We start from the raw sequence: 21,238 nt of genomic DNA, 5'->3' as shown, positions 1-21,238 counted from the left end.
TAAAATTCAATGCGAAGAAATGCAAAGTGATGCACTTAGGGAGTAGAAATCCACAGGAGACGTATGTGTTAGGTGGTGAGAGTCTGATAGGTACGGACGGGGAGAGGGATCTTGGGGTGATAGTATCTGAGGACCTGAAGGCGACGAAACAGTGTGACAAGGCGGTGGCCGTAACTAGAAGATTGCTAGGCTGTATAGAGAGAGGTGTGACCAGCAGAAGAAAAGAGGTTTTAATACCCCTGTATAAGACGTTGGTGAGGCCCCACCTGGACTAGTGTGTTCAGTTTTGGAGGCCGTATCTTGTGAAGGATGTTAAAAAAATGGAAGCGGTGCAAAGAAAAGCTACGAGAATGGTATGGGATTTGCATTACAAGACGTATGAGGAGAGAGAGACTTGTTGGCCTGAACATGTATACCCTGGAGGAAAGGAGAAACAGGGGTGATATGAAACAGACATTCAAATATTTGAAAGGTATGAATCTGCAAACGAACCTTTTCCGGAGATGGGAAGGTGGTAGAACGAGAGGACATGAAATGAGATTGAAGGGGGGCAGACTCAAGAAAAATGTCAGGAAGTATTTTTTCACGGAGAGAGTGGTGGATGCTTGGAATGCCCTCCCGCGGGAGGTGGTGGAGAGGAAAACGGTAACGGAATTCAAACATGCGTGGGATAAACATAAAGGAATCCTGCTCAGAAGGAAGGGATCCCCAGAAGCTTAGCCGGTGGTGGGAGGCAGGGCTGGTGGTTGGAATGTGGGGATAGTGCTGGGCAGACTTATACGGTCTGTGCCAGAGCCGGTGGTGGGAGGCGGGGCTGGTGGTTGGGAGGCGGGGATAGTGCTGGGCAGACTTAAACGGTCTGTGCCCTGAAAAAGACAGGTACAAATCAAGGTAAGGTATACACAAAAAATGGCACATGTGAGTTTATCTTGTTGGGCAGACTGGATGGACCGTGCAGGTCTTTTTCTGCTGTCATCTACTATGTTACTATCTTACTATGTTTCCCATATGGAACACAACAATGCTAAATGAAGAGTAGCACTGTTCTATTAGAGACATGATAGTAGCCACTGAAATAAAGGGCGAGCAGAGGGACGCTGGATTATGGGCTGCACTAGAAAAATCCTAAGAAATTCAGTATGAGGGAAAAATGAGGATTCAGATATAGCAAGTATCAGGATAGCATGAAAAGCTAGTAAGTGACTAGAATCTACTGCATGTTATCTCAACTCTACCTGCTGCAACATCAGTTAGGAAGAAAGTTTTGGATGTCCTTACAAAGGGCACTCTTCACATCTATATAACCCTGAGTGAAATGGAACCAAGTAAATGCAAATTGATTTACTCTTTCAAAAACTATAAAGACTAGGTGAGATGCCATGAAGCAGTGCATTTAAAATAAAATTAGAGAATATTTTTTCACGCAATGCATACCGTACCTCTGGGGCTCACTGCCAGAGCATATGGTAAAAGCAGTTAATGTAGCTTGGTTTAAAAAAAACGTTTGGACAAAATTACTGGCAGAAAAGCCCATAAACTGAATGTGGCAAAACAAGGGACCTTCATACTTGTGAATTGTTGCCCTATGACATCTTTCTTCCTTTCAGTGCCTATCCTTTGAGTGGCCAGCAGGTGGTATTTGACTTCTACATTACAGCTGTAGCAGAGGTCTGTTTTCTTTTTCTAGCTTACCTTCCCCAAAGGAACAGAGGAAAGCCCCTGAGGTAAAAAGTAATCTGCAGTGCCATTAGTCAAACACCCTTAGTGCTAATGCTCTGTGCCCTGATTGGCCCTGAATCTAAAGACGTGCTAGAACTCAGTCTCAGAGTTGGGAGTGTAGAGGGAGTAGACCTCTGCACTGAGGCCCTGTTCAATTCCTGATCTCCCCAGGTACTACTTAGGTAGTAAAAAAAAAAGTGTTTAGTTAGCTTTAATAATCCTTGTTATTTTATCTGTTTCTGTTTGTTTACCACTCTTACTATTCACTGTTCTATTTTTTTATGATAATAAACCTATTAGTTTATTAGCTCTGTTGTCCTGGACTGACTAAGAATCCTGGAAGTTTGTGTTCTAGGTCTGTGGATGGTTTTCTGGGAACTGTTGGACCCCTAAGATTGTGGCCCTCATCCTCTCGCTGTTTACCAGTTGACTTGATTACTATAATGTCATATATGCAGACCTAGCTCAATTTGCTATGAAAAAACTACAATCCTTCCAGAACACTGCAATCAAATTACTTTGTCGCACCTGGCATTCAGATCACATAACTCCACTACTTAAAATGTTACCACTGGCTACCGGTCGAAAAACATATAACATACAAGATAGCTCTTCTCCCTTTCAAAGCACTAAGAAATGGCCTCCCAGATTATCTTTCACACCTGACCATCCCCTATGCCCCACCTAGACTTCTCCATTCCATCAATGATCATCGACTCATTCTTCCTAGCCCTAAAAGCTCACACTACAAATCCACAAGAAACACTGCATTCTTTTTCCTTTCTCCTGGAATTCACTCCCTATTTACCTCACAGCGATCTCTCTTTAAATTCTTTTAAAGTTAATTTTAAAACTTTTCTCTTTAAACATGCTTTCGGGGACACGGGGTGATGGACCAGCCAGCATGGGATTTTTGTCTTTAATGTTCCACCAACCCTGCTTTTCATTTTTTTTTAAGTGTGAATGAATATCTTTTCTATTATTTGTATGGCGTTCCTTTCCACTGACCTATTTATATATCTTGTCATTTTTATGTAAACTGCTCTGACAGAGCGCTATAACAAGTTTTAACTAACATAAACCTATATCCTTAGCTGTGTCAACTAGAAAGAAATGGGGAGATTAGGTGGGTCTGCTGGTCTTTACCTACCATCTACTACATCTCTATAGTTTTTGGCCACCTAAAGTTTTCTATTATGAAAAAAGAAGATTAATAGACCACCATCATTCTACTCACCATGTCATCATCTCCTTCCGTTAAACCGTAGTTAGGCAGCATGGCACCCTCCATTGTAGTACTCTTAAACACTCCTTTAATTTTGCTGCCTATCCTGCTGATTCCAAAGGATTCTCCTCTTTTCTGTGTACTTCTAAGTGGTGTATAAAAACAGAGCGCACAATGCAAAACAACCTGTCACTGTTTATACCGAAAGACACATAAAAACACATCTGAACTCAACTTTTCATGAACCTTTTTTTCCTTAATTTTAATCAAGTGCTGAAAATAAAATTAATTGTAATCAGAATACAAAGATTACTATTAGCATATGAAAACCATTTAAATGTACTAATTACAAAATTAAAGGCACACTCTAAGTTCAATGTAAGTGTACTTTGGCTCTTTGAGACTGATACGAGCAAGGAGAGGAATAAAAGAGTGGTGACATATGCAAAAATGATGTTTTTCTTCTCAACATAAAGCCGACTTGTTTGCATGCCAGCGGTCAGTACTATAACTAATTTTGCTTTTAACTGTGCTGTACCTGCTCTTCCCAGACAGCTCAGCTTGCGCAAATGATTTATTAGAATTTGTGTAATTGAAAAAAAATGGATCATCATCCCATGCTTTTAGGATTTTTACAACGGTAGATAAAAATGTATAACTGTATATGATTTTTTTTTCTATTTCTTTTTGTGAGCACTCTTCACCAATTATCACAAAATTTGGAAGTAAGAACGGCGTGGAGGGGGCTAGGAGCTGAATTTAAATGTATTTTTATGTAATTTTATCTATCTTTTGCTACATCTACCCAGGATGGCAATGAGTTCCAGACCGTAACTATTCGTTGAGTGAAAAAAAAAATTTCCTCCTGTTCGTCTTAAAAGTAGTAGCATGTAACCCAAGTGTAAGGGTTTGAAATACAAATCAATGCATGCATCTACCTTTTCCTATACGAGCACGCAGCTCTGGAATGCGCTGCCACGTAACTTGAAAACGGTCTATGAACTGACCAATTTCCGCAAACTATTAAAAACCTATCTCTTCGACAAGATATATCACAAAGATCAACATGTGTAACTGTGTAATCTTTTGAACTTTTAGTACTGTCTTATAATGTCTTTTGCTTTAATACCATCATGTAATTCACCACCATGTAACACAAACCCTCTGTAAACCTAATATATATTCACTTCTATTTCCAGTACCCATGATGTATTGTAAGCCACATTGAGCCTGCAAAGAGGAGGGATAATGTGAGATACAAATGCAATAAATAAATAAACTTCCTTGAGTGTCCCCTAGTCTTTGTACTTTTTGAAGGAGTACCAAACAAAAAAATCTTTTTAAATTTACTCTTTCTACTCTACTCAATATTTTGTGGACCTCTATCATATCCCCCTTCAACTGTCTCTTTTCCAAGCTGAACAGTCCTTACCTCTTAAGCCTTTCCTCACATGAGGAGTTCCATCCCCTTAAGCCAATGGTTCCCAAACCTGGTCCTTGAGGCACCCCAGCCAGTCGGATTTTCAGGATATCCACAATGAATATTCATAAGAAAGATCTGCATTTTGAATATCCTGAAAACCCGACTGGCTGGGGTGCCTCCAGGACCAGGTTTGGGAACCATTGCCTTAATCATTTTGGTTGCCCTTCTTTGAACCTTTTCTAATTCTGCCATCCCTAAGGTAGAGCAACCAGAATTCCACACAATACTCAAGGTGTGGTCTCGCCATGGAGCGATACAGAGGCACTATAATATTCTTTGTCTTATTTTCTATCCCTTTCCTAATAATTCCTAGCAGTCTGTTTGTTTTTTGCTTAATGAACACCCCAAAATTGTCAATCACGGGTCTAAAAATTCTCCTTTGAGTTTGAATCTTTCTTTTAAAATATCCTAAATTTGTTGCTTTCAGAGATGTGGTCGGAATTTCACCATAAGCTGTCTCAGGGATTCACAGCAATGTTCCCTCAAATATTTCTACAAAAAATTAAAATCCAAATGTTCTATTATATATTGTGTTGACATTATAAGTAGTATACTATCCACCTTATAATCGAAAGAGAAAAACGCCTAGATTTCGACCCAAATCGGGAGATAGACGTTTATCTCACAAAAACGAATAAATCGGTATAATCGAAAGCCGATTTTGGACGTTTTCAACTGCACTCCGTCGCGGATGCGGACAAAGTTGATGGGGGCGTGTCAGAGGTGTGGCGAAGGTGGAACTGGGGCGTGGTTATCGACCGAGGAGAGATGTACGCGTTAGGGCGATAATCGAAAAAATAAAGGCGTTTTTAGCGAACATTTAGGACACTTTTGTTGGACCCTTTTTTCACACGAACAGGTCCCAAAAAAGTGCTCTAAATGACCAGATGACCATCGGAGGGAATCGGGGATGACCTCCCCCGACTCCCCCAGTGGTCACTAACCCCCTCCCACCACAAAAAAATGATGTTTCACAACTTTTTATTTTCACCATCAAATGTCATACCCACCTCCCTGGCAGCAGTATGCAGGTCCCTGGAGCAGTTGTTAGGGGGTGCAGTGGACTTCAGGCAGGTGGACCCAGGCCCATCCCCCCCTACCTGTTACAATTGTGCTGCTTAATGCTTATTAGTCGTCCAACCCCCCCAAACCCACTGTACCCACATGTAGGTGCCCCCCTTCACCCCTTAGGGCTATAATAATGGTGTAGACTTGTGGGCAGTGGGTTTTGAGGGGGATTTGGGGGGCTCAACACACAAGGGAAGGGTGCTATGCACCTGGGAGCTCTTTTACCTTTTTTTTTGTTTTTGTAAAAGTGCCCCCTAGGGTGCCCGGTTGGTGTCCTGGCATGTGAGGGGGACCAGTGCCCTACGAATCCTGGCCCCTCCCACGAACAAATGCCTTGGATTTATTCGTTTTTGAGCTGGGCGCTTTCACTTTCCATTATCGCTGAAAAACAAAAACGCCCAGCTCACAAATTGTCGAATAAAACATGGACGTCTATTTTTTTCGAAAATACGGTTCGGTCCGCCCCTTCACGGACCCGTTCTTGGAGATAAACGCCCATGGAGATAGACGTTTTTGTTCGATTATGCCCCTCCATGCCATACTTTGTATTGTTATTTGAATAATTTTACTGCTGTAATTGTCTATTGCTCATGTTTGATTTATTCTTCCTGTACACTGCCTTGAGTGAATTCCTTCAAAAAGGCAGTAAATAAATCCTAATAAATAATAATAAAATAATACTCAGTACTTGTTTCCCATTTTGATATTCATTTCAACAGCCAAGTTATTTTGGGGCTTACAAAATATTAAGTCCCTAGTTTCCAAATGTTGACATACAGCTGATCTGTTGTTTTTTATATCCATTCAAGCATTTATGTATGCATGCGGCACGTTAATGGGCCCTGTCTTACTTTAAAGCAGCAGAGAGAGGTGGCAAAATGCTAGATGGGGGTGTTAGAACTTGCTGAGGATAAAGAGATGGAAACAAAAGATGAAGACTGATGGCTTGAAAAGACAGCCTGCCAGAAAGGCACTAGAGCAACTTATATGCAAATAATAGTAATACCAAAAGGCAGGAATTCTAAGGGAAGAAGCAAAAACAGACAAGACAAGCAAACATTCAGTATGAAGTCTGCACAGTCATTTGATTCGACATCCCTACGCTCAGCTTTTTGCCAGTTCATAAATGCATGCTGCCAAGTATACTGCCTTTATAACACGTCCTTGTCAAGAAAATAAAAGTTGATTCTTGCACTCAACATATATTCAAAATCTTAAACCTCAATAGAGAAGTATTGTCTACAGAGGAAGGTGGACATCTTAAACTTAATAATGATCCAATACGTCGAGTTAGAGTGAAAAAAAAATGGACTATTGCTCCTGAAATAGTCATTACCTCAAAAAGAAATTGATGAGAACTGACTATCTGTATATGTGAAACTATTATACATAGCAATGGCAAAAAAAAAAATTGTATAATCAAACTAAAGGGCTAATTTACTAAACTGTATGCCTTACAAGCACACTACAAAAGCTTCAAGATGTTAATAAATGAGAGAGTTAAAGGAATCTAGGACTTAACTGCACTACTATGGAGATTTTACAACTAATGCATATTAATGCCTTCATACTACATATTGGTGGCTCACTTAAATTAGGCAAAGTAGCTCAATAAATGTAAACTAAATTGCCTTAAACACACAAATCAGCATTACTGACACCATTAATGCAAAACCTTAATTATACTGTGACAAAACAGTGGGTTTCGAAGCCTGTGAACTGTATTATTTCATGAAGTGTATTTCTCGTAATTGGCCACCAGATGGCGATTGTTTTGTGTTTTAAAGCAATTGCAGAAAAAGACTTTTTCTTTTTCAGTTTAAGCTTGAGGAAAGGAAATTTGCAGTAGCACTGGCCAGATACTTTCAAAGTTGGTGCCCTGGGCTCTGATTGGCCCTGGAGTTCAAATCTAGCCATGAGGTACTGAATTTTATTTTAGTCTCAGCCAGGGAACGGAGAGAGAAAGATCACTTTACTGAGGCCCTGTGAGCAGTTAAATGTAATAATCTGTGAGCAGCTATATTTCCTGAACTCCCCAGGTACTACTCAGGTAGTAAACAAACGTTTAGATAGTTTTATAATTGATCCAAATTCAGTTACCTGTTATTGTTTGCTGATTTCACCATTTTCTATTCACTGTTCAAGTTCTGTGCCAATAAACCTATAGTTTATTAGCTCTGCTGTCCTAGACTGACTAAGAATCTTGGTGGTTTGTGTTTTGGGTCTGCGAGTGCTTTCTATGAACTGTGGGACCCCTAGGAGTGTGGCACAAGTGTCCTAGAAATCACCGGGGAATAACTTGAGAGTGGGAGATTAGCCCACAGGCAAGTGGAATCCAGCGGGCAGGTGGAAGGGTATGCCAGAGTAGAGCATGTGTGCAGGTGGTAGAGGACCTGAGCAGTGCTGGGGACAGACCCTCCAGGAGACCCGCAGGGTTAACCCCTGGCATGTGCTAAGTGTTTTGTGACAGACCTTTGTCCTTCTTTTTGGTGGCATCCTAGTAGGATTATTTATGTAGATTTTGCTCACACCTTTTTTCAGTAGTAGCTCAAGATGAGTTACATTCAGGTACTCTGGATATTTCTCTGTCCAAGGAGGGCTCACAATCTAAGTTTGTACCTGAGGCAATGGAGGGTTAAGTTACTTGCCCAAGATCACAAGGAGCAGCAGTGGGATTTGAACCGGCCACCTCTGGATTGCAAGACCAGTGCTCTAACCACTAGGCCACTCCTCCAGGCTCAGTGTGTAGCGTGAAGGTCACCATTCACTGAGTGGTTCAGTTTCTTTTATCTATAACCTCCAGACACAGAGCAGAATAAATGAATGCAGAAGTAACAGGGTCCGTTCTCCATTCAGTTTTTTTGGGGTAGTGTTGGGAGATTAGCAGCATCCTGATGGTGACTGGTAGCAGCCCTCAGATACCGGATATGCCTGAACTAACACAAGAGCGACCGGAGGACTTTAACAGGAAGAGCTGTAAGACCGGCCTGTGCAGAGTTCTCCTGGGGGGAGACCACAATCCTTGTGGGCAGAGGCGCGTGAGCTGGCAGGGCCAGATACCACACCAACTGAGATCTGGCACATCTACATGGTAGAGTGACAGCAACTAGACCAACAGCAATGAGAAGAACAGAAAAAAGAGACAGAGGTGAGAGGAACGGGAAGAGGAGTGGGAATTCCAGCTGCAGATGATGAAGTTGGAGATGGAAATGACTTGTATCCAAAGCTCCAGACCAACCTCTGCACCACAACCAGAAGCAGGATTCACAGCCAGGATTGGGCCCAACTTGTTTGCACAGTTTGATGATACCCGAGTTGACACTGATGGATATCTAACTCCCTTTGAAAAAATTTGAAGCCTCAGTGAGATTCCTCATAAAGACTAGGTGCGCTATCTGGGAGGAAAGCTCACTAGTAGAGCACCTGAAGCATTCCAAAGGACTGTCCATGGAGATGTGCTCCCAGTTCGAGGAGGTGTGCAAAGCTTAGTTGAACCTTTATGCCATTACCTCCGGACTTTGCAAAAGGGGACGGACGATACTCACAGTGAGTTTGTAATCCAGTTAAGATACCAGCATCAGCAGTGGCTCAGTGGAGCCGAGGTCAAAATCCTTGTGGACTGCCAAAACCTGATGGTCCTGGAGCAGTTTCTTCAGCGTTGTCGTCCAGAGGTGAAGGAGCATGTTTAAGATCACCAGCCCCGTACTCCAGAGAAGATGGCTGAGTTGGCTGACATCTTTATGGCTAACCATCCCTGGTTGGCAAAGAGAAGCTGTCCTTATCCGCAGAAGCCGGGATTTAAGGCCAGCCAGGGCCCTAAGCCAAATATACCTGCAAACTCAGAGACTGTCAGCAAACCCTCCAGTGTTCCCCCAAAACCTAAAGACTTTAGGCATGAATGTCCTTGTTATCACTGTGGGTGTACAGGACATTTCAAAGCAGGTTGCCCAGATAATTCCAAGCCTGAACTGAAGAGCATTTCAGTTCCTGCTCCAAAGCTGGTGGCTTTAAGAGTGGTTCCAGTCCCACGAAGGAGGCACACACAATTGCCGCAGTACCCATCAAGCAACAAAGCAAATGGGTTACTACAACACCCCAGTAACTGTGAATAAGACCCAGGTGGCTGGGTTTGTGGACACTCGCTCTAGCATGACTTTATTACGACCAGAGCTAGTGCCGGAAAATACTATTCTTCTAGGGCGCACTGCGGAGGTAGTGTTAGCCAATGGATCCAGAAACACTGTACCCATTGCTTGAGTATTCCTGGATTGAGGTACCAAGCCTGGATACAGAGAAGTAGGAATAATGAAAAACAAGCCGGTACTGATGCTGTGTGGGACCGACATGGGACCAATGAATATTACCCTTGGCAGCGGAATCAGCATTTCTGTTATGGTGACCCGTAGTCAGGCCTGCGCATTATTGACACCATTAATACAAAACCTTAATTATACCTTTAAAGCTTTCAGTGAGTACCACATGAAATGCACTACAGTAACACACATTTAATGTGGTTTAGTAAACAGGTTCCTAAATCTCTCCTTTTATAAGACTGTTTCAGGCTAACATGTAATCCAACTCACCCAGGGAGAGCGATGTTCTTTCCCACTGACACTTGTTATGGGGCAGATGTACTAGAGTTTTTTCTAGTTTGGACCTATGAGAACCACTTAGAACATCTGGCCCTAAGTCTTTTCTCCCAGCCTCACTTCACTGGCTTCCTATTAGGTCAAGCACACTATTCAAACTCTGATATCGCCTTATAAATATTTTCCAGGGCTGGTCCTCTTATCTTATTCAACATTATACTGCTCCAGTCCTCTCCCATTCAGTCTTGTATGTCAGGGACTCATAGACATATAGAAAACATTCCTCTTGCCCAGGGCCGTGCCGATGCGGTAAGCGGGGTAAGCACCGCAGGGGCCGCGGTGCTTACCCTCGCCCCGCCGAGGCCTTTAAATCTTTTACCTGGTCGCAGCAGCGTCAGTGAAAGCGCTGCCGACGTCTCCCTTCCCTTGCACTCATTGGTTCCCTCAGTGTCCCGCCTTCTTCTGACGTCAGAAGAAGGCGGACACTGAGGGAACCAAGAGCGCGAAGGGAAGGGAGACGTCGGCAGCGCTCCGCTTTCACTGACGCTGCTGCGACCGGAAGTAAAAGATTTAAAGGCCCCAGAGCGCGGAAGAAAGAGCAGAGAGGCATGGATGGGAGGGCAGAGAGACAGGCATGGATGGGAGGGCATGGATGGGAGGGCAGAGAGGCATGGATGGGAGGGCAGCAGCAGGGCCCAGGGAGAGGACAAATTGCTGGAAGGGGAGGGGAGAGAGGAGGATTGCTGGCTATGGATGGAGGAGGGAAGGGCAGAGAGGGACAAGGATGGACATGGGGGCCCAGGGAGAGTACAATTTGCTGGAAATGGAGGGGAGGGGAGAGAGGAGGATTGCTGGCTATGGATGGAGGAGGGAAGGGCAGAGAGGGACAAGGATGGACATGGAGGCCCAGGGAGAGGACAAATTGCTGGAAATGGAGGGGAGGGGAGAGAGGAGGATTGCTGGCTATGGATGGAGGAGGGAAGGGCAGAGAGGGACAAGGATGGACGTGGATGGGAGGACAGGACCCAGGGAGAGAGAAGAAATTGCTGGAAATGGATATAGAGCAAGAAATGAAGAAGAAAGGAGGAAAGTAAAGAAATAAATGGAAAGGAAGCCCTGGAAATGGAGTTAAGAGGACAGATAGCAGCAGACTCAGATACTGGGCCAGCATGATCGGAAAAAGAAAGTCACCAGACAACAAAGGTAGAAAAAAATAATTTTATTTTCATTTTAGCGTTTGGAATATGTCCACTTTGAGAATTTACATCTGCTATCTTATTTTGCAATGTATAGCAATTTGTTTCTAAGAATATTGCTGACAATTCCTGTCAGTGTGGCAAGCGATCATTTTCACCAGGGGGGGGGGGGGGGGAGGGGTGATCATTTTCACTGGGGGGGGGGGCCTTATCATTTTCATGGGGGGGGGGGCCAGAGACCCTAGGCACGGCCCTGCTCTTGCCTCAAAGGTATTCTCCTTTCTGGAAAAAAAAAATCACCCCATTATCCAAGATGTTCCCATGTTAGCATTCTTCTAATCCCTGTAAAAATTCCATTTTTTTTCAAACTAGCCTTTCCTGATGCCATAGGTTCCATTTCTCCCTAGAGTCCTTTATTATGTATTACTGATTTGTTAACACCTTGAACTTTCTGTAGTGTGCTTGTAAGGCATCAGTAGCAGGTTGCCATATAAACAATGCAGACAAATGTCATTTAGTCCAACCTTGCTAAATGGCTAAAATTGTACTACTGTGAATATCTGATTCACATTAACAGTTCAAATGCATAGGAAGAGCAAAGCCCAATGGACTGGCATAGATTTACAAAGTCTTCACTTCTGTGAACACGCCTGACTCAGGCTGCTACTGGCCAAAAGTCACTACAATCACTATGACCTATGCAAAAAAAAAAAAAAAAAAAAAAACTGGTCTTGATCCAGTTGATAGTGAACCTTACTAAAAAAAAAAATCTCACCTCTACAATTTGATAATAAATGTATTTCCTCCTGTGCATTTTAAAAATAAGACCACCTAACTTCATTGTGTGTCTCCCTAGTCTCTGTACTTTTGAAAGAGTAAAAAAAAAAAATCTATTTACGCTTACTCGTTCTACACCACTCCGTGTTTTGTAGACCTCTATCATATCCCCCCCTTCAGCCATCTCTTTTCTAAGCTGAAGAGTTCTAAAAGGCCTTTCCTCCTTTCATAGGAGTTCCATCCCCATAATTATTTGGGTCATCCTTCTCTGAACCTTTTATAATTCTGCTATATCTTTAAAATATGGTGACCAGAATTGAACACAATACTCAAGGTGTGGTTGCACCATGGAACGACACAGAGGCATAATAATATTCTTTGTCATATTTTCTGTCCCTTTCCTAATTCCTAGTATTATTTTTGATTTTTTTGGCCACTGCCACACACCGGGCAGAAGATTTCAGCGTATTGTCCACGATGACACCTAAATCTTTTTCTTGGGTGGAACCTAATATCAAATAACTATAATTTGGATTATTCTTCCCAATGTGCATCACTTTACACTTGTCTACATTAAATCTCACCTGTCATTTGAATCCCTAGTCTTTTAACGCCCTAGGGTCTTCCTGCAATTTTTCACAATCCATATGCGTTTTAACAACTTTGAATAGTTGTGTCATCTGCAAAGTTAATCACCTCACTTGCTCCCATTTCCATATCATTAATAAATATGTTAAACAGCACCATCCCAGAACAGATCCCTAGTGCGCCCCACTATTCACCCTTTTCCACTGAGAGAATTGGCCATTTAAACCTACCCTCTGTTTTGTATCCATTAACCAATTCCTAATCCAAAACAGAACACTGTCTCCTATCCCAAGGGTTTTTAATTTTCTCAGGAGGGACTTTGTCAAATGCTTTCTGAAAATCTAGATAAACTACATCAACCAGCTCACCTTTATCCACATGTTTATTCACGCATTCAAAGAAGTGAAGCAAATTGGTGAGGCAAGACTTCCCTTGGCTAAATCCATGTTGACTCTGTCCCATTAAACCATATTTATCTGTGTTCAGTGATTTTATTCTTTATCATAGTTTCCACTATTTTGCCTGGAACTGACATCAGGTTTACCAGTCTAATTTTCTGGATCACCCAGGATCCCTTTTTAAAAATAGGCATTACATTGGCCACCTTCCAATTATCAGGTACTAAGGACAATTTTAACAGGTTACAGATCACTAACTGCAGATCTGCAATTTCATATTTGAGTTCTTTGAGTACCCTAGGATGTATACCATCTGGTCCAGGTGATTTACTATTCTTTAATTTGTCAAATTGGCTCAGTACCAGACCATTTCTGGTACAGGTAGATCTCTTACATCTTCAGTAAGCCTGAATTCATTCAGCCTCTCTTCTATGGCCCTGTGCTCCCTGAGTGCCCCTTTTACTGTTTGATGATCTAACGGTCCCACAGATTCCCTCACAGGCTTTTTGCTTCTGATGTACCTAAAAAAGTTATTACTATGAGCTCTTGCCTCCAAGGCAATTTTCTGTTCGTATTCTCTTTTGGCCTTCTTTATCAATGGTTTGCATCTAACTTGCCAGTGCTTATGCTGCTTCTTGTTTCCTTCATTTGGATCTTTTTTCCATATTCGCTTTCTCTTCTCCCTTTAAAACCATGATGGCTGTCATTTTCTCTTCTTTCCACCATTATTAATACGTGGAATACATCTGATCTGGGCTTCCAAAATGTTATTTTTAAATGCCATCCATGCCTGATTTAAAGTTCTAACCTTTGCAGCTGAGCCTTTCAACTATTTTTTTAAACATTTTCCTCATTTTATCATAGTTACATTTTGATACTTAAATGCTGCTGAAGTAAATTCCCTTACTGACTGCATTTGAGTTAAGTCAAATCTGATCATGTTATGATCACTGTTTCCCAGAGGACCCAGCACCATTACCTCTTGTACTAAGTCCTAGACTTAAAATAGCTCCCCCTTCTTGTCAGTTCCTGGACCAATTGCTCCAAGAAGCAGTCATTTATTATGTCTAGGAATTTTACCTCCCAGCACTGCCTGATGTGGCATTTAACCTTATACTCATGTTATTTATAGGTTTACTACTATTTTGTGTACTTGTATTTTACCGAACCAGAGCTTGCCTCTATGGTGTTATGTAAGCCACATTGAGCCTACAACTAGGTGGGAAAATGTGGGGTATAAATGTGCTAATAAATAAATAACCACTCAATATTGGGGTTTAAGATATTAATTAACAGTCTAGTTTCTCTAAAATCTAGTTTGAATTTACAGATATTACAAATTGACAATGACTATAAAGGCAGTATTCTGTTATGCTTTTAGCAGATGTTAAACTGTCTCTGTTGCAGTCCCAGGTATTACATAGGCAGCATCAATTGAAAGCAATCTGACAACATGCTGATGCCAGACTTACCTGAACTCATCCAAATTCAGGCTATTTCTGCAATAACAGGTACATGGCGTTACACACCCTTGTGGCTCCACGGAAAAGAAGCCCAGAGGCAAGGAACAACATCAGCAAATACAGACATTTATCAACATTTATAACTCGTCTATCTCAGAATCTAGGTGACTTACAACAGATTTGTCGACACCTCTTTGTAGGATTCTTTTGTATGTAATATAAAAAACTAGGGCTCCATGTTAATCACAATTAATGAATTATTAATCACAATTAAATTTTATTGTGATTAATAATTAACCATGCGCTGCCTCCCTCCTGCACCTTCCTCCATTGAGCATGGTCCAGCATCTCTCCCTCCCCTCCAGGACCGCCAGTGGCTCTCTATCTCAGGTCTCCTCCCCTTTCAACCCATTCTACCACGTCAGCAAATCTTCAGCCCTGCAGCGTCAATAGCAGCCATACTGAAAGGATGAAATCCTTCGGCCTACACCGGACCTTACCCTCTTGACCCGTCCCACCTTTCTAAGAACAGGAGTTAAGTCAGAAAGGGGCAGAAGGAAAGGCCCGGTGCAGGTCACAAGTTCAGGGCTGCTGCTACAGGGCTTTGCTGACAAGGTAAGAGAGAGACAGACAGAGCAAGCTGCCGGCGGTCCAGGAAGGAATTGAGAGAGGACCGCAAGCGAAGGGGGAGGGGGCCAAAAGGGGAGGGAGAGATGCCAAATTGAGGGAGGGAAGTAGAAGGAGAAGACAGAGGGACAGATGGTGGACAGAGAGAGAGAGAAAGGGAAGGAGGGATGGAGAGAGAAGTAATGGGCCTGGGGTGGAGGGAAGGGGAAAAAAAGAGGTGTTCAATTCGGGGGGGAGGGGGGATTGGGAGAGAGGAAAAATGAACCTGGAGGTAGAGGGGAAGAAGGGAGAGTTGGACCTGTAGGCAGGAGAAAGGAAGAGTGGCCTTGGAGACCTACCCCCTCCCCATTTGAGCTCAGGCCCCCTCCAAAGCTGCAGTACATGTTCAATGGCTGGTGTGGATGCCGAAGACCTGCCAGTTGAAGAAATCCACTGCCAAAGTGACCCCCTTCATCCTTGTATTGCCTCAGGAGTGAGGAAGTCAGCAGGGTGCCTCCAGCCACCGATCCCTGCACTCCCCAAGCATGCTCAGTTTGTGCATGAACTTAGCATATTCGGGGAGTGCAGGCATCGACAGCTGCAGGCACCCTGCTGACTTCCTCACTCCTGAGGCAGTAGTACCAGGAGGAAGGAGGCCTCTTTGGCAGTGGATTTCTCAACTGGAAGGGCTTTGGCATCCACATCGCAAAGGTATGATATCTAAAGTGGTATGAGGGGGGAAAGGAAATGCTTCCCCCCCCCCCCAATTGGGCTACTGTCTATGCCCTGCCTTTAAAGCACACGATTAACCATGATTAAAATGTTTTATCGATATGCAGCCCTATAAAAAAAACACAAAATAGCTCAATAATCACAACTGTCTCTGAAGTAATACAATATGATGTCTCTCTATGTCAGGTGTTCAGCGCTGCGTGCGTCTGGTAGCGCTATACAAATGTTAACAATAATAATAATGATGTGCACATGGAGCTTTTTAAACCATATACAATGCAAAGTTTGACCTATGGAAATTACTACATACTTTTAATGATGATTCAGAGGCTATTTCAAACTACATACTTGCCTTCCTCTCCATTTTTAAACTGATTTTTTAAAAAGTTTTGAAATCACCTTTTTTCTGATTACAATTTATATTTATGCACTTGGTAACCTTTTGTCAAACCAGCCATCAAATTGCTTCATAAATGCTGATTTTAAAATGGAGTTTTTTATACCTTCATGAAGTTATGTGATGAAATTTAAGTGAGGATTGGGATTTAACCAGTACGAATGGACTAATCTCTTCTCCTGTGAAAAGTGGCAGGAAAATTTTAACGCTCAGAAGAGGACTCTGATTTAGAGTCTCCTCCCAAGACGGCAGCTTCAACGGTACAAGGGACTTCTTGCTAACTCACTAACCCAACTACTTGCAACTCCAGAGGTACCCAGACTGATAGTTAAGCACCAATTCCAAAATATAATCAGAAGCGAATGTGGGGATTGGTTGCAAGTCACTTACGTCTCCATTTTTAGTTCATGAAATTGACCCTTATTGGTAAAATAGCATGAACCATTAAAATAGACATTAATGCTTTGTAATGAAGACAAGACCAATCATAAGTAGCAGAACTCTATTTGCGTTATCTCAAGTATTTATGGTTTTAATGGTGTACAATAATTACGCAAGAGATATTTAAATACATTTAGTCGATAACAAACTAGACTGATTTGCCTATAACACCAAACCTGTTTGAGGTCTATGAACACTGGAATACACATCCTACTGCCACAATGAAAGAAAGATAAAAGCAGGGCTGTTGTAAGGAAGGCAACCCCTGAGACACCATGCTGCCCTCTGAGTTGGACTCGCAGCCTGACAAACTAAAAGGAAAACGCAGCACCATAGGGCAGTTTTGATTAGCAAAGTGAGGGGATACAGAACTGGGAGTGTTTGTATTCACAGATCTGTACTGGCCACTCACTTTGTTTTTGTTTTTTTTTTGTTACATTTGTACCCCGCGCTTTCCCACTCATGGCAGGCTCAATGCGGCAGGCAATGGAGGGTTAAGTGACTTGCCCAGAGTCACAAGGAGCTGCCAGTGCCTGAAGTGGGAATTGAACTCAGTTCCCCAGGACCAAAGTCCACCACCCTAACCACTAGGCCACTCCTCCACTGTTGCTACTATTTGAGATTCTACATGGAATGTTGCTATTCCACTAGAAGTCGGCCCTTGCAGATCACCAATGTGGCCGCGCAGGCTTCTGCTTCTCTGATGGACGTCAGACTCACAGAAACAGAAGCCTGCGCAGCCTTCTACATGGAATGTTGCTAGTGGAATAGCAACATTCCATGTAGAATCTCCAATAGTAGCAACATTCCATGTAGAATCTATTTTATTTTTGTTACATTTGTACCCCGCGCTTTCCCACTCATGGCAGGCTCAATGCGGCTTACATGGGGCAATGGAGGGTTAAGTGACTTGCCCAGAGTCACAAGGAGCTGTCTGTGCCTGAAGTGGGAATCGAACTCAGTTCCTCAGTTCCCCAGGACCAAAGTCCACCACCCTAACCACTAGGCCACTCCTCTCTTCATAGACTGCTATATTCCATTGGAATACAGAACCTGACCATCCTAACACCATCAACCTTAACATCTCTAACAAAGCGACAGATATCAAATTCTGCAGTATACAAGGCTAAAACTGAATGGCATATAAGTAATTGTGAAGTGCTCTAAAGAACATACCTGTTAAATTTTGAGCTTCGTGTTGGAGATTCAGCACCTCTTAACAGCTGCCTGAAATACTAAAGGAAAATAGGTTTAGATGCACTGACAAGGAACTGCATTAACATATATCCATGTCCTCCCTTAATTTCTGTGTTTGAAATCCTCACTACACCAATTTCAAGAAATATCAAGAAGAGGTATGACTAAAAGAGTTTTTCTTTTTTTTTTTTTTAAATCTACGCATTCCATTACAAGCAAGTATAACAGTCCTTCACTAATTTTTTGTTTACTTTCATCCAATCCATACCAAATTTTCAAGTGTTATTAGGAAGTCCATAAAGATCATATCAGGGACATTTTATTTTCAATCTGCATATTGGTACAGAATCATCTATTCAATTTTCCTAAATAATAACTTTGTGCTTCGTTTTATATGCCAAAAGCAAGAATCAAGCATAAGCTACTCTGACTGATTCTTCATTCACGTCATGATATAGACTCAGACTATTTATAGGAGAAGTTACATAGGGTTTACTATAGCTTAGCGTAATCAAAATAACAGTTTGGAGATGGAATATTCTACAGGCAAAGACAGGAAAGGAGATCGGAGAAGGATCCAGGGTAGTAGATACCATGAAGTAGGAAGCTGGGCTTATCAGGTATAGGGAGGGTAGGGAGGGAGGGGGAGGGAAGCAGAATTGGATAGGAAATACTAAATAAAACACCAAAAGTTTCAACACTCTACTTAGCTGCTCATTTAAAATAGAAATACAAACATTTAGTTTATAGTAACAAAGTTTGAGGGGAGGCTGGGAGAAAAATGAAAAAAACCTTGATTATAGAAGTGACTAATTTATTCAAATAAGTATGTTGTGTTATTTACATTATCACATATTGAACATTATGTTTATGTTTGATATGCTGAATCATCAATAAAAAACTGTTGAGACATACTATAAGCTTAGCGTAGTAAGCAGAGTGTACCAAGTGACACATAGGTATAAACTAGGATGCACGGCATTCAGTTTTAGTTAAAGGACCCCATAGATATGAAATTCACATTGCACTCATCTCAATATTGAATCTTGCTATTCCTGGGTGCATAATTTCAGACTAATTAATATACTGCAGTCATTCAGTGGCTCTGTTCCTGGACTATGGAACAAGCTCCCTTAGAAGCTTAAATCTGACATATTTATGTTTGTAATCTGCTTTGTAATCAACAGAAAAGGAGGAAAATACATTTGTTTTAGTTAAATGAATGACTTTAAGGTGATCATGACAGGGAATTTTCTTTTTCCCTCTCTGGTATTCACACGTTATAAACAAACATGCACAATTGTCGGCCCTTAAACTGCTTTACATCCATTTTTCATCCAATCTTCATGAAAGTTTCCAGAGATCTGAGGTCCCTGAGGACCTTAGTAAAAGCAAAAAGAGAAGGAAGGGATTCTCACAAGGTCTTCTGGGGAAATATATCAAAGAAGTAACATTGGCTACCCTCCAGTCTTCCGGTACTACACTCGATTTTAGGGACAGATTGCATATTTCTAACAGTAGCTCCGCAAGTTCATTTTTTAGTTCTATTAATACTCTGGGATGAATACCATCAGGTCCCGGTGATTTACTACTCTTCAGCTTGCTGAACTGACCCATTACATCCTCCAAGGTTACAGAGAATTTGTTTAGTTTCTCCGACTCCCCCGCTTCAAATATTCTTTCCGGCACCGGTGTCCCCCCCAAATCCTCCTCGGTGAAGACCGAAGCAAAGAATTCATTTAATTTCTCCGCTACGACTTTGTCCTCCTTGATCGCTCCTTTAACACCATTTTCGTCCAGAGGAGATCCGGGAAATTATAGACCGGTGAGTCTGACGTCGGTGCCGGGCAAGATGGTGGAGGCTATTATTAAGAATAAAATTGCAGAGCATATACAAAAACATGGACTGATGAGACAAAGTCAGCACGGATTTAGTGAAGGGAAGTCTTGCCTCACCAATCTAATGCATTTTTTTGAGGGGGTAAGCAAACATGTGGACAATGGGGAGCCGGTTGATATTGTATATCTGGATTTTCAGAAGGCGTTTGACAAAGTGCTGCACGAAAGACTCCTGAAGAAATTGCAGAGTCATGGAATCGGAGGTAGGGTATTATTATGGATTAAGAACTGGTTGAAAGATAGGAAGCAGAGAGTAGGATTGCGTGGCCAGAATTCTCAGTGGAGGAGGGTAGTTAGTGGGGTCCCGCAGGGGTCTGTGCTGGGTCCGTTGCTTTTTAATGTATTTATAAATGACCTAGAGATGGGAATAACTAGTGAGGTAATTAAATTCGCCGATGACACAAAATTATTCAGGGTCGTCAAGTCGCAGGAGGAATATGAACGATTACAGGAGGACCTTGCGAGACTGGGAGAATGGGCGTGCAAGTGGCAGATGAAGTTCAATGTTGACAAGTGCAAAGTGATGCATGTGGGTAAGAGGAACCCGAATTATAGCTACGTCTTGCAAGGTTCCGCGTTAGGAGTTACGGATCAAGAAAGGGATCTGGGTGTCGTCGTCGATGATACGCTGAAACCTTCTGCTCAGTGTGCTGCTGCGGCTAGGAAAGCGAATAGAATGTTGGGTGTTATTAGGAAGGGTATGGAGTCCAGGTGTGCGGATGTTATAATGCCGTTGTATCGCTCCATGGTGCGACCGCACCTGGAATATTGTGTTCAGTACTGGTCTCCGTTTCTCAAAAAAGATATAGTAGAATTGGAAAAGGTACAGCGAAGGGCGACCAAAATGATAGTGGGGATGGGACGACTTTCCTATGAAGAGAGGCTGAGAAGGCTAGGGCTTTTCAGCTTGGAGAAGAGACGGCTGAGGGGAGATATGATAGAAGTGTATAAAATAATGAGTGGAATGGATCGGGTGGATGTGAAGCGACTGTTCACGCTATCCAAAAATACTAGGACTAGAGGGCATGAGTTGAAGCTACAGTGTGGTAAATTTAAAACGAATCGGAGAAAATTTTTCTTCACCCAACGTGTAATTAGACTCTGGAATTCGTTGCCGGAGAACGTGGTACGGGCGGTTAGCTTGACGGAGTTTAAAAAGGGGTTAGATAGATTCCTAAAGGACAAGTCCATAGACCGCTATTAAATGGACTTGGAAAAATTCCGCATTTTTAGGTATAACTTGTCTGGAATGTTTTTACGTTTGGGGAGCGTGCCAGGTGCCCTTGACCTGGATTGGCCACTGTCGGTGACAGGATGCTGGGCTAGATGGACCTTTGGTCTTTCCCAGTATGGCACTACTTATGTACTTATGTACTTATGTAGGTATAATAGGACTTGTACTGTTAAAAGATTTTTAATAACTCCAACAAGATGAAATACAAAGTGTATTTCACTCAACT

At 42.3% G+C, this 21,238-nt stretch overlaps 1 protein-coding gene across 4 annotated transcripts in view; it reads right to left on the bottom strand.

Annotated features, from left to right (window-relative positions):
- The window catches only part of LOC115467288 (sorting nexin-14-like), a 181,081-nt gene that overhangs the window by 77,966 nt on the left and 81,877 nt on the right, over positions 1-21,238 (bottom strand). For 2 of the 4 annotated variants that reach the window (XM_030199125.1, XM_030199126.1), the window contains exons 15-17: positions 17,859-17,917; positions 14,516-14,542; positions 2,957-3,089 (exon numbers count right to left, since the gene is read on the bottom strand). In XM_030199125.1, coding sequence (XP_030054985.1) covers positions 2,957-3,089; positions 14,516-14,542; positions 17,859-17,917 — 219 coding nt within the window. The remainder of the gene's footprint in view (positions 1-2,956; positions 3,090-14,515; positions 14,543-17,858; positions 17,918-21,238) is intronic. The other 2 variants (XM_030199127.1, XM_030199128.1) reach the window with 1 other exon arrangement.

The sequence above is a fragment of the Microcaecilia unicolor genome, chromosome 3, assembly GCF_901765095.1.
Source record: "Microcaecilia unicolor chromosome 3, aMicUni1.1, whole genome shotgun sequence".
NCBI classification, from domain to species: domain Eukaryota; kingdom Metazoa; phylum Chordata; class Amphibia; order Gymnophiona; family Siphonopidae; genus Microcaecilia; species Microcaecilia unicolor.
Note: the sequence above shows the minus strand (reverse complement) of the source record. Positions and strands in the feature narration are given on the sequence as shown.